The sequence below is a fragment of the Ursus arctos genome, unplaced genomic scaffold (genome assembly GCF_023065955.2).
Source record: "Ursus arctos isolate Adak ecotype North America unplaced genomic scaffold, UrsArc2.0 scaffold_3, whole genome shotgun sequence".
NCBI lineage: Eukaryota > Metazoa > Chordata > Mammalia > Carnivora > Ursidae > Ursus > Ursus arctos.
In genome coordinates this window covers 91,376,151-91,388,592 of record NW_026622985.1, presented here as the reverse complement: position 1 = coordinate 91,388,592, position 12,442 = coordinate 91,376,151, and the positions used below count along the sequence as shown (strand labels likewise).

Below are 12,442 nucleotides of genomic sequence, written 5' to 3'. Positions count from 1 at the left end.
ATTCTTTTGTATGGCTGAGCAAGGCACATATGTACCACATCTTCTTTGTCCAGTCATCTGTTGGTGAACAGGTAGGTAGCATCCATATCTTGGCTATTGTAAAGAGTGTTTGAATGAACATAGGGGTGCATATATCTCTTCAAGTTGGTGTTTCTGTTTTCTTAGGATAAATACCCAGAAGTGGAATTGCTGGGTCATACGATATTTCTATTTTTAATTTTTTGAAGAATCTCCATACTGTTTCTCATAGTGACTGCACCAACTTACATTCCCACCAATGGTGCACAAGGGCTCCTTTTTTACCACATCCTCGTCAACATCTGTTGTTTCTTGTGCTTTTGATTTTAGCCAATCTGACCAGTGTGAGGTGATATCTCATTGTGGTTTTGATTTGCATTTCCCTAATGATGAGTGACGTGGAGCATCTTTTCATGAGCCTGTTTGACATCTTTTTGTCTTCTTTGAAAAAATGTCTAGTCAAGTCCTCTGCCCAATTTTTATATGGGTTGTTTGTGGGGTTTTTTTTACATTAAGTTGTAGAAGTTCATTATGTCTTATTTCTTTTGGACATTAAACCTTTATCAGATGTATGATTGTAAATATTTTCTCCTATTAAGTAGGCTGCCTTTTTGTTTTGTTGATGGTTTCTTTCACTGTACAGAAGCTTTTTAGTTTGATGTAGTCCCATTTTTAAAATTTTTGCTTTTGTTGTGCTTGCTTAAAGAGACTAGTCCACAAAAGTATTGCCAAGACCAAGACAAAAGAGCTTAATGCCTTTTTTTTTCTTGTAATTTTATGGTTTCAGGTATTACCTCCAAATCTTTACCATTTGGAATTTATTTGCATATGGTGTAAGATAGTAATCCAGTTTCATTCTTTTGCATGTGGCTGTCCAGGCCTCCCAACATTAGTTATTGAAGAGACTGTCTATTCCCCATTGTGCATTCTTGCCCCCTTTTTCATGGCCACATATGTAGGGGTTTATGCGTGGGCTCTCTCTTCTATTCCATTGATCTATGTATCTGCTTTCATGTCAGTACCATATTTTTTTTTATTACTATAGCTTTGTAGTATACTCTGAAATCAGTTATACCTTCAGCTTTGTTCTTCTTTCTCAAGATTGCTTTGGCTATTCAGGGTTTTTTGTAGTTCCACACAAATTTTAGGAATCTTTGTTCTAGTTCTGTGAAAAATGCCATTAGTATTTGGATAGGGATAGCAATCTCTAGATTGCTTTGGGTAGTAAGGACATTTTAACAATATTAATTCTTCCAGTCCATAAGCATGGAATATCTTCCCGCTTATTTGTGTCATCTTAATTTCTTTCATCAGTGTTTTATAGTTTTCAGAGTATAAGTCTTTCATCTCCTTGGTCAAATTTATTTCTAGCAATTTTATTCTTTTTGATGCAATTGCAAATAGAATTATTTTCTTAATTTCTATTTCTAATAGCTCATTGTTAGTATAAAGAAATGCAACTGATTTCCATATGTTAATTTTGTATCCTGTGACTTTACTGAATTCTTTTATTAGTTCTAATGGATTTTGGTGGAGTCTTTAGGATTTTCTATATATAGTATCATGTCATATGCAAATAGTGACAATTTTACTTCTTCCTTTCCAATTTGGATGCCCTTTTATTCCCCCTACCTAATTGCTGTGACTAAGACTTCTAATACTGTGTTGAATAAAAGTGGCAAGACTGGGCATCCTTGTCTTATTCCTGATCTTAGAAGAAAAGCTTTCAGCTTGTCACTACTGAGTATGATGTTAGCTATGGGTTAGTCATATACAGCCTTTATTATGCTGAGGTATATTCCTTCTATACCCACTTTGTTGAGAGTTTTTATCATAAATGGATGTTGAATTTTGTCAAATTCTTTTTTGCTTCTATTGCAATAATTGTGTGGTTTTTATTCTTGATTTTGTTAATGTGGTATATCACATTGATCGACTTGCAGGTGTTGAACCATCCTTGAATCTCTGGAATAAATCACACTTGATTGTGGTATATTATCCTTTTAATGTACTGCTGAACTTGGGGCACTTGCGTGTCTCAGTCAGTTAAGTGTCTGACTCTTGATTTCAGGTCAGGTCATGATCTCAGGGTCATGAAATCAAGCCCTGCATCAGACTCCACACTCAGCATGGAGACTGCTTAAGACTCTCTCCTTCCCTCTCCCTCTGTCCACCCACAACATACTCTCTCCCTCTAAAAAGACGTATTGTTGAATTCAGTTTGCTAACATTTTGTTGAGCACTTTTGCATCTATGTTCTTAGGGTATATTGGCTTGTGTGTGTGTGTGTGTGTGTGTGTGTGCGCGCGCGCGCATGTGGTGTCTGTCTGCTTTTTGGCATTAGGGTAATGTTGGCCTCACAAAATGGGTTTGGAAGCATTTCTTCCATTTCATTTTTTGGGGAATCACTTGAATAGAATAGGTGTTAATTCTTCTTTAAATGTTTGGCAGAATTCACCTGTGAAGCTGTCTGGTTCTGTACTCTTGGGGTTTTTCAAATAACGTTCATTTTAATTACTTATAATTGATCTATTCAGATTGTTTCTTTCTTTTTGATTCAGTCTTAGAAGGTTGTGTTCCTAGGAATTATCCGTTTCTCCTAGGTTTTCCAATTTGTTGGCATATAATTGTTCGTAGTAGTTTTTTATGATCCTTTGTATTTCTGGGGTGTGAGTTGTAACTCGTCTTTCATTTGGATTTATTTGAGTCCTCTTTGTTCTTGATGAGTCTGACTAGAGATTTGTCATTTTTGTTTATCTTTTCAAAGAATCAGATTTTACTTTCATTGATATTTTCAATTGACTTTTTCTATTTTATTTTTCCTCCTCTGATCTACATTATTTCCTTCCTTTTACTAACTTTGGGCTTTTTTGTTGTTCTTTTTTATAGTTTCTTTGGGTATAAATTTAGATCGTTTATTTGGGTGTTTTCTTGTTTCTTAAGGTAGGCATGTATCACTACAGACTTTCCTCTCAGAACTGCTTTTGCTGCATTCCATTAATTTTGGAAAGTTGTGTTTCCATTTTCATTTGTCTCAAGATATTTTTTGTTTTCCTCTCTGATTTCTTCACTGACCCATTAGTTGTTTACTAGCATCCTGTTTAGTGTCCGCCATGTGTTTGTGTTTCTCTAGTTTTCTCATAACTGATTTCTGGTTTCATAACACTGTAGTTAGCAAAGATGTTTGATATGGTTTTAATCTTTTTGAATTTATTGAGACCTGTTTCTCAACTTAATATGTGAGCTATACTGGAGAATGTTCCATGTGTACTTGAGAAGAATGTAGATTCTGGTGCTTAGGGGGAGAATGTTCTGTATGTATCTATTAAGTTCATCTGGTCAAATATGTTGTTTAAAAGCCAACGTATCCTTATTGATTTTCTGTCTGGATAATCTATCCATTGATGTAAGTGGGTATTAAAGTCTCCTACTATTATTGTATAAATGTCAATTTCTCCCTTTATATCTATTAATATTTGTTTGATATATTTAAGTGCTCTTATGCTGGGAGCACAAATATTTTAAAAGATTACATTCTCTTTTTGGATTGACACCTTTATTATTATTTAATGCCCTTCTTTGTCTTTTGTTACAGTCTTTGTTTTAAAATCTATTTTAAAATCTGTTACTACTTCAGCTTTCTTTTCATTTCCATTTGCATGGAATCTCTTTTTCTATCCCTTCACCTTCAGTCTGCATGCATCTTTCTTTTTCTTTTTTTTTATTTTAGATTTTACTTATTTGACAGAGAGAGAGAGAGCACAAGCAGGGGGAGTGGCAGGCAGAGGGAGAGGGAAAAGCAGGCTCCCCTCTGAGCAGAGAACCCAATGCAGTGCTTGATCCCAGGAGCCGGGGATCATGACCTGAGCCAAAGGCAGATGCTTAACTGGGTGAGCCACCCCGATGCCACTGCATGTGTCTTTAGATCTAAAATGAGTCTCTTGTAGGCAACATAAAGATGGGTCTTGATTTTTAATCCATTCAGCTACGCTATGTCCTTTGATTAGAACATTTAGTCCATTTACATGTAAAGTAATTATTGACATATATGTATATGTCACCATTTTGTTAATTATTTTCTGGTTTATGTAGGTCTTCTCTGTTCCTTTTTTTTATTCTTTTAGTCTTTTTCCTTGTAATTTGATGGTTTTCTTCACTGATATGTTTGGATTCCTTTCTCTTTTATTTTTTCTGTATCTATTATAGGTTTTTGGTTTGTTGCTACCATGAGGTATGTATACATATGTATGTATGTGTATACACACACACACATAAAATCAGTTTATTTTCAGCTGATAGTCAATTAAATTTGAACAATTCTAAACCAATTTTGAAATCTATTAAATCATGTGATTTGACATGATTTTTCTCTTTCCCCATTGCCACTACTTCAGTTCAGATTCCTCTAATGTCTCAATAGTATCACTGGGGCAGTCAACTAGCTGGTCTCCTAACCTCTAATCTCTTCTTCCTCTGAATCATTTTCAAGAGTAATAATTCTAAGATGTAAGTTTCTAGCAAGCCATACCCCTACTTAAAAATCTTTACTACCTCCATAACACTGTTAAAGTTAAAAGATAGTTTGGCATTTGGTGCCCTCAGTAATGTGACCCTTCCTTACCTGCCTGCCTCATCCTCACTAATTTTTCAATTTTCTCTGCCTTGTAAACCAGCTTCAGGACATTTTTTTAATTCTTGTGTACTCTTTCAGCTCAGCACCTGTCACCAGTTGTTACTTTGCCTGAGTTGTTGTCATCTCAATAACTCATTCTTACTTTCCTGATCTCCACAAGGACCTTTTCTGATTCTTTCATACAGGAAGACTTCTGCAATCACCCCAAAGGCTCATTACCTGAGAAACTTATCACACTGCATTTTAATTGCTTCATCTTCTATCATCCCTGCTATGTAGTTATATTATGGTCAGAAATAACATGAATATGAATCCATTCACTATTATGTCTCAAAAACCATTACAAATACATACTAGATTCTCCACTAATACTTCTTGAATTAACACCAGGAGAAATTTAGCCCACTAGCATTGACATCTTTTGACAATCTGCCTATATCACACATTTTAGAACTGGACTATTTTAGATTAAATTAAAATATCAAATGGGCTCTGGATTAAATGAAACTTCAAACTCTGTCACTGAGATTGTGTGACAATGTGTTCAGAAGGGGAGAACTACAAATCCACTGGTTTACACAAGACACCAGAAGAAAGGACTTTGAGATTTCTTCAAGGGAGTGAGAAGATGATCTACTACCCATCCTTTCTCCTCTTTCACCTTCCTTACCCATGTACAATATTTCTTCCCCCTTTTGTTCTTTATTTAGGTTTTTCTCAGAGAGGAGGTCCAGCCTCACATATTCAACTTCACTAGTTTACAAAGATCAGCTAGAGCCCTGTTGTGTGTGGGAGAAGGGATGGGAGGAGGTGTTCAGACAGAGACTAGAGACTGCACAGTTGACCCAACTATCCTGATTCCCAAAATACATATTGACATTGTCTTATCTTTTAGTGGCTTTGATTAGAAATCTGTCCTTTCTCAGATTAACTGTATCTTTTATATTTTATATGTTAATTCATATTTTATGTGCTTATTGTTTCTAAAGTCTCAGAAAAGAGGTTATGGATTTTTCAGAAATTGGACAGTTTTAATATTTAAATGGTACCTCTTACATATGCAGTAATGTTCCTCGCAAATTGCTTGTATGCTGTCAAGTAGTTCCCCAAATGTGGCTTTTCCTTGGCCAGTAGTAGCCTTGTACAAACAACTTTAGTTTTATTCCTATCACTATAAAACAAGACCTTCAGTTCACGCTCCTCTCCTGAGGTACCTGCAGCACTCCGACAAGATGCTATGTGCACAGTCAGTGGTCCAGCCCAAAGACATCTTAACAGACTTGATGCATCTGTCTCCTCACAACAGGGACTCACATGGTTTTTGGATGTGGGTACATATGCTGTGCAGTATTTTGAGTCTAAAACGTGAAAATGCTTCTTCCCCCCAGTGGAAACACAGTAACTTCATACAAAATTTGGATGAGTAAGAAGCAGTGGTCCAAAGTAAGATCCGTGAATAGGTCCATGATTACAAACAATGTGACAAATCAAAGCAGCAAACTGTACTCTCAGGCCATATGAACGGATATTAAGGGTGGGAAGCTCTATTACAGCAGTGCTCAACTCCACTGAACACGCTGCTGTGACATAAAATACACCCACACCCCAACCCAACCCAACCTCCTGCCTCCCACCCAGCATCACCAGTACATGTGTCGTCATCTTCCCGGTTGCCAGGGCAATGCAGGTGATGACTGCCATATCTGAGTCAAGTGGGAGAAAACACAGGCAAAGCTCCTTTCTCTAAGAGATGCTCAGGATTCATTAAGTTGCCAGTTTTGATGTTAACCCAGATAATTCCCCTAGCATTTTCTGCCAGGCCCCCTTCACCTCCTTATTCCTTACACTATAAATCATGGGGTTCAGCACAGGCATCAAAATGGCATAAAAGACAGATATCAACTTCTCCTGAAGGACAGAGGGGCTGGAGTGGGGCCGGATGTAAGTAAAAATGGTCATGCCATAGCACAGGACAACCACTGTGAGGTGAGAGGCACAGGTGTGGAAGGCTTTCTTTCTTCCCTCCGTGGACTGGATCTTTAGGATGGTGGAGATGATCTGGATGTAGGACAGGAGAACCAGGCAGAAAGGTGTCATCAGCAGAACAATGCTAGAAACCATGATTGCGATCTCATTGAAGGAGGTGTCCACACAGGCTAGTCTGACCACAGCTAGGATTTCACATGATATGTGATCAATATACTTATTTGTGCACATGGGCAGCTGAAAGGTGATTACAGTCTGCATGAGAGAGTTGACAGAGCCACTGACCCAGGATGCGATGGCCAACCTAGCACAGAGGCCTCCGTGCATGATGACCGAGTATCGCAGGGGGTTACACACAGCCACGTAGCGGTCATAGGCCATCACTGCCAATAGAACAAACTCAATCCCGCCCAAGCCCAGGGAGAAAAATAACTGGGCTGCACAGCTCACAAATGGGATTGCTTTATGTGCTGCAAGAAAATGCGCCAGCATCTGAGGAACGATGCTTGTGGCATAAGAGACATCAACGAGTGAGAGGTTGGTGAGAAAGAAGTACATGGGAGTGTGGAGTCGGCTGTCCAGTCTGATGAGAAGAACGATGAGGAAGTTTCCCAGCACTGTCACCATGTACGTGATCAAGAAGAGGACAAAGAGTGAGACCTGTGTGTCCCAGTCACTGGACAGGCCAAGGAGAATAAACTCTCTCTCCCAAGTCTGATTATCTGTGTCCATTAAAAAATAGGATTATTAATCTGCAGAAGGAGACAGAAATAGCAGAAACTATTCAATTAAAGAACCATAAGAATAACTTCTTAAAAGAATGCATATTGTATTAGACCTGTCAGCCTTAGTCAGATGCTTCTGATCATGCATGCACCATGATGACGGGCTTGACCTTAATATGCATTATATCTATTCTACATAAGAGATACAAGCCATTCCTTTAAAATGAGAAGATAGTCTTAGGGATTTCATGGAGGCCTGGAGATAATGCAGTGTGATTTTAGGAGCTCTATATCTTTTTAACGTACATAGTTTCCACGGCAAGAGAGGATTATAGGTGACAGTGGGGGATCAAGTGATTGACAATGAAGACAAACATGATTCAAAGTCAAGAACAACCTTACATATCTCTACTACACCAAACATGATAAAAAAGAATAGACAACTTACCAAAAAAGTGAGAGAAAGTTTCAGATGTGGCAGATGTATGATGTAAATACAGCTAGTGTCTCATGGACAGATCTGGAATTCGAGAGCCCAGATATGAATCTTCTCTTATGACATACTGGTTTGTGATTGGGTTAGAGACTTGAGTTTTTATATACAAAATGTGATAATGTTGCATAACTCACAAGTAGATTTAAGGCCAAATGTAGATAATTTATTAGGAAGTTGCTTATAAACTGTTACTGGTAATGGGACTTCAGCAGTATTCAGTGCTAGGTATCGTAACATGAACTCCTCCCCGGGAGAAAGAGAAAAACAAATGTACTTGTCCTCACATCCCTTCCATCCTATGCTCAACACTAGAATAATCATCCTAAAATTAATTAAATGCAAATTTAATCAGACAACTTTCGTGCACATACAGATTTGGGATGTCTAACTGCCTACAGAATTACGAACATCATAGACGAGTATGCAAATACTCATTAAGGAGGACCTGCTCTGTCTTTTCTTTTATGAATTTTAGCATTTATTATTACAGGTGTGTTTTAGAGCAAAGTGTTTTACTGAAGTATCCTGCTAATACTTAAATGCCTTGATTGGATATGTCAACTAATTATTTTTAACCCATCAATAGTATATTTATTTCTAAAATTAATTGCCTTGATTTTAAGATATTTTAAATTCAAAATAATTGATATCCAAACATGCCTGTTTTCTACAGTTAGAAAGTCTCCTCTTGGACTCCTGAGAGATTAAGAAGATAGAAATAGCATCTATATTTGAAAAGCCAAATGAAGGAGGAAATAAGGGTCGGTCAGCTGATTTTAACACCTGCAGAAAACACTATTTTCACATTACTTTGGATCAGCTTTCAGCTAAATAGAGCTGGATTCCTAGTCTGTCCTCAGATGCACAATGAAATAATTGGTAGACAGTGTGCTACACATCTAAACTTTCTGTGTTAGAAAGATACAGCTTGGTCTTCTCAACTCTAATGGATGAAGGGGATATCACACTATCCCCAAACTTGTGCTATTCATTCAACGGGTAAGACACACTTTTGAGATTGTTACATTTTTTCAGTAGAAACTAGATGCCCAAATCCTTCTCATATAGGACAGGAGACACAACTCTTGTTTAAAGCCAGATATGAACAATGAACACAGCTAAGAACCAGTCTGGAGAGCTCCTCCTCCCGTACAAGACTATTTTGTGTTTTCTTCTCTGAATTTGTCTCAACTCCAGCTGCTCTTTCTGTAGGCACTTACTGTTCCATTAATATATAAGTAAGTAAGTAAGTAAGTAATTTAAAAATTCTGTTTTACATCCTTGGGTCATATCTTCCTCATACTCAACAATCCTCAAACCACACCTTTCTATGTAGGTTTTGAGATTTGTTTACTCAAAACTGAACAATATATGCTGCCTGTTCAGAACGTAGAATTTAAAAATGATATACCTATGAAGTTCATCTCCTTAGACACGAGCACTATGCAGGAAAGATTTTCAGGTTCTTAGGTTCTATGAATTGTGCTGGATATAGGATAATTATTGGGACCATAACAAATAGAACACAAAGTGATACAATATGAAGGTGCCACTGAAATATTCTGCTATGAATTTTCTCCTTCTTGCCCTATCACGAATGCTTAAAACTCCAATTATAGTAATTTATCCCTTTTATGTTGAAATTGTCCTCTTTGTGAATTTTGTGTATATAATTATTCTAAATGGGATTTTAAAAACACGAATGACCTGACCTTATGGTGCCTTTCAAATAGGTCACATAGCATTTGATAACTGAGACCCTTACAGATGGAGGAGGGATCGGGAATGACACTGAAATTATAGGGAAAATCAGGTCCCAGGCATGGATGCAGACATCAACTCTTCATTGTTAAAACAGAAACTTTGGCCCCAATTAAAGTACCTTCATGTGCCTTCTCTCATTATCCAGTTATTTATACAAACAGCACACAGAACCAAAATGCTTTCTCTCTAGGACAGAGATACGCAAACAAAAAGCAAGTGTTCTGATTCCTAATACAACACCTTTTATCTAACTCAATACAACTAATTTGAAAGCTCAACTTTAGTCACTTATGGTTTTTTATCTAAATAAAGAATATCCGTCCATTTCCCTGAAACCTACGTGACCCTGGGTGTTGGGGAGCGAAACAGACTTGGCTGGGACAAGTGAAAGTTCCAAATACAGAAGCAGAACACACGAGGGTAGGTCCCCCAACCTGCACGTAGCTCCCTCATGCTGCTCAAAATAAGTCAGAGCCATACCTTCAACAAGGTGACCTGTCCATGGAAATGGCACTTTCATTTAGAGAGAGGTTTCTCTCACTCGTGACTGAAGAGTTGGGTGATGCAGACACTGACAGCATCCATCCCGAGCAGGGGTGCTTGCAACATCCGAATGCATGAAAACAGAGAACCCACGGGTGGCTTGGCTGGCTGGTATCTCAAACATGGGTTTGACCTCCTGAAAGAAAATTACTTCATTCTCTTTGTGATCCTCTTAACTTCTTCTAGCCAGATTTGGTTACCTGACTTTTCACTGAATCTGAGACTAATTACCGAGACCCAGTTTCTCAAACATGTATGAACCTGACACTCACTTTTGGTGACATATTGTACTATGGCCTCATGTAAATTCTTGTCTTCTTTATACTTCTTGTTCCCTGTGGCTAAGACTAGGGTTTTCATGGCAATATAATTCCCTCTGTCTGGCAAGTCTCCATGGTGCAATCCCACAGCCAGTTCTAGAAAAACCAACCCTGGGATGAGTTAGGACATCTGAATCTTGCCTCCAGTTCATTCTCTGAGTGTCAAGGGTCCTTGAATAAGCCCTTAATTGCCTTACATCTTCATTTATCCATTACTAGAAAAGAAAATCATAATATTGTGATTATCAAACCCTTCAGAAATATTTGAGATAAGAGGATTTAAAGCAATTGATAATGTATCTTTCCTGGAAATGTAATAGAATACCCCCACATCCTGCTAACCAATATCAATACCTAATGAGAGTCTATATTTCCGGGTTTCTTCCCTAAGTGTCTTTCTCTCTCTATGTCAGTACTGAGCTTTGGAATCGAGAAGCCTGTTGTAAAATTATTCCCAGGCCTCATGCTCCTGCAAAGCACAGTCATTTTACCACATTTGCTCTAATACCTAAGATGAGAAGATTTCACCAGTGACGTTTCTTGCCCCTGATCCAAGTCCCTAACAAGTCCCATCATTTCTGTGTCTGTCCCTGCTAAGGCCACACTTCCACAGGCTGTGGATGCCTCTCAGATGTTCATCAGTGCTGACAAAGAGATGTGTCTGCTTTCCTCTACGTTTAACCTGGTCTCAAGAGCTCTCCCTCCAGCACAGGGATGGACCACATAGAAGAGACACCCCCAAATTCCTTGGGCCCCAGGGCTCCTCAATCACCCGGGACTAGTTGCCATTGCTAGGGACACTACTCGGAGGACAGGGACAAGAGCTCACAGCTCATACACAGACCTAATGAGCTTTGGCAGCAGCTGCATTTGCAGGGGAGGACTGACACATCCCCCAGGAGCCTCCTGCATGACAACGTTAATTGCTGCCACCACTCCCAATGCACAGGACAGAGCCTCCACCCTGCCCTTCTCCCTGTGGAAGGCTCTTCTCCATCCCTCTGCCTCCCACATCTTCATTTCAGCCTTAGGCCATTCCAAGCGGTCAGAGAAGCCAGCCTTCTGAGGTTGGAGGATGTCCTCCTAGGGCCCAAACCAGACTTTAGACTTCAAGGCCCCCATCCAGGGAGCAGTGACTAGGGCTGCATCTAAATCTGGTGGAAACACCAATTCTCCCCTTTTGGCCTCAGATGCCCTTACTTCTCCTTTTGGTGACAGAAGAGATGTGCTTCCCTCCCCTGATGAATGCACCATGTCCAGTGGGCTTCTGTGATCATTGCAAGTATGATGGACATCCTAGCACATTCCTCATGGTACCATTTAAGCTCCAAAAATAACAGCACCGCATAGATAGATTTAAAAATCTAAATGTACAAAAAGTTGATAAAGGAAGCATTACCAACTACTGAAAAAAGAGTGGAAAAGAATTAAAATCAACCAAGATCCTTAATACAGAAGGGTGAAACTTCTGTCCCTCTTCAAACTTTATTTTTAGTTTAACTTTGTGCTTATAGAGATTGTAGATTTATATACTGTTGAATGAAATAATACAGAAGTAACTCTTGTGCCATTTGCCCACTTCCCCCCAATGGTAACAACTTACAAAGCTATAGTGCAATATAAGATAACATGATACATAATGGGTTATAATTGTATAAATTAATGATATGATAATATATTACTGTGATATTATGATATCATAAGCTATTGGCATTGATACAGTCAAGGTACAGAATGTTCCATCACCACAAGAATTTCTCATGTTGTACACCCACTTCTATGCAGCCCCTACCCCTCTCTTTGACCTCTGGTAATCACTATCTATTCTCCATAATTTTGGCAATTGAAGAGTTATGTATTAATAGAATAATACAGGATATCCCTTCTGGGACTGGCTTTTTCACACAGCATAAATCTCTAGAGATTCATGCAGGTTTTTGTGTATATCAACTGTTCA

At 38.5% G+C, this 12,442-nt stretch overlaps 1 protein-coding gene and 1 long non-coding RNA gene across 2 annotated transcripts in view; both read right to left on the bottom strand.

The window, feature by feature from the left end:
* Positions 1–12,442, bottom strand: part of LOC123000562 (uncharacterized) — a 107,866-nt gene that overhangs the window by 74,030 nt on the left and 21,394 nt on the right. The window contains exon 4 of the long non-coding RNA XR_006408659.3: positions 10,103–10,301. This is a non-coding gene — a long non-coding RNA (uncharacterized LOC123000562). The remainder of the gene's footprint in view (positions 1–10,102; positions 10,302–12,442) is intronic.
* On the bottom strand, positions 6,391–7,380 carry LOC125281082 (olfactory receptor-like protein OLF3). Its single transcript, XM_048212774.2, has one exon. It carries the CDS (start codon positions 7,367–7,369, stop codon positions 6,416–6,418), a length of 954 nt encoding a protein of 317 aa, XP_048068731.2. The 5' UTR covers positions 7,370–7,380; the 3' UTR covers positions 6,391–6,415.

What these genes read in the sequence shown, in the direction of transcription:
- LOC125281082 (XM_048212774.2), bottom strand. Translation starts at nt 7,369, where the DNA reads ATGGACACAGATAATCAGACTTGGGAGAGAGAGTTTATTCTCCTTGGC.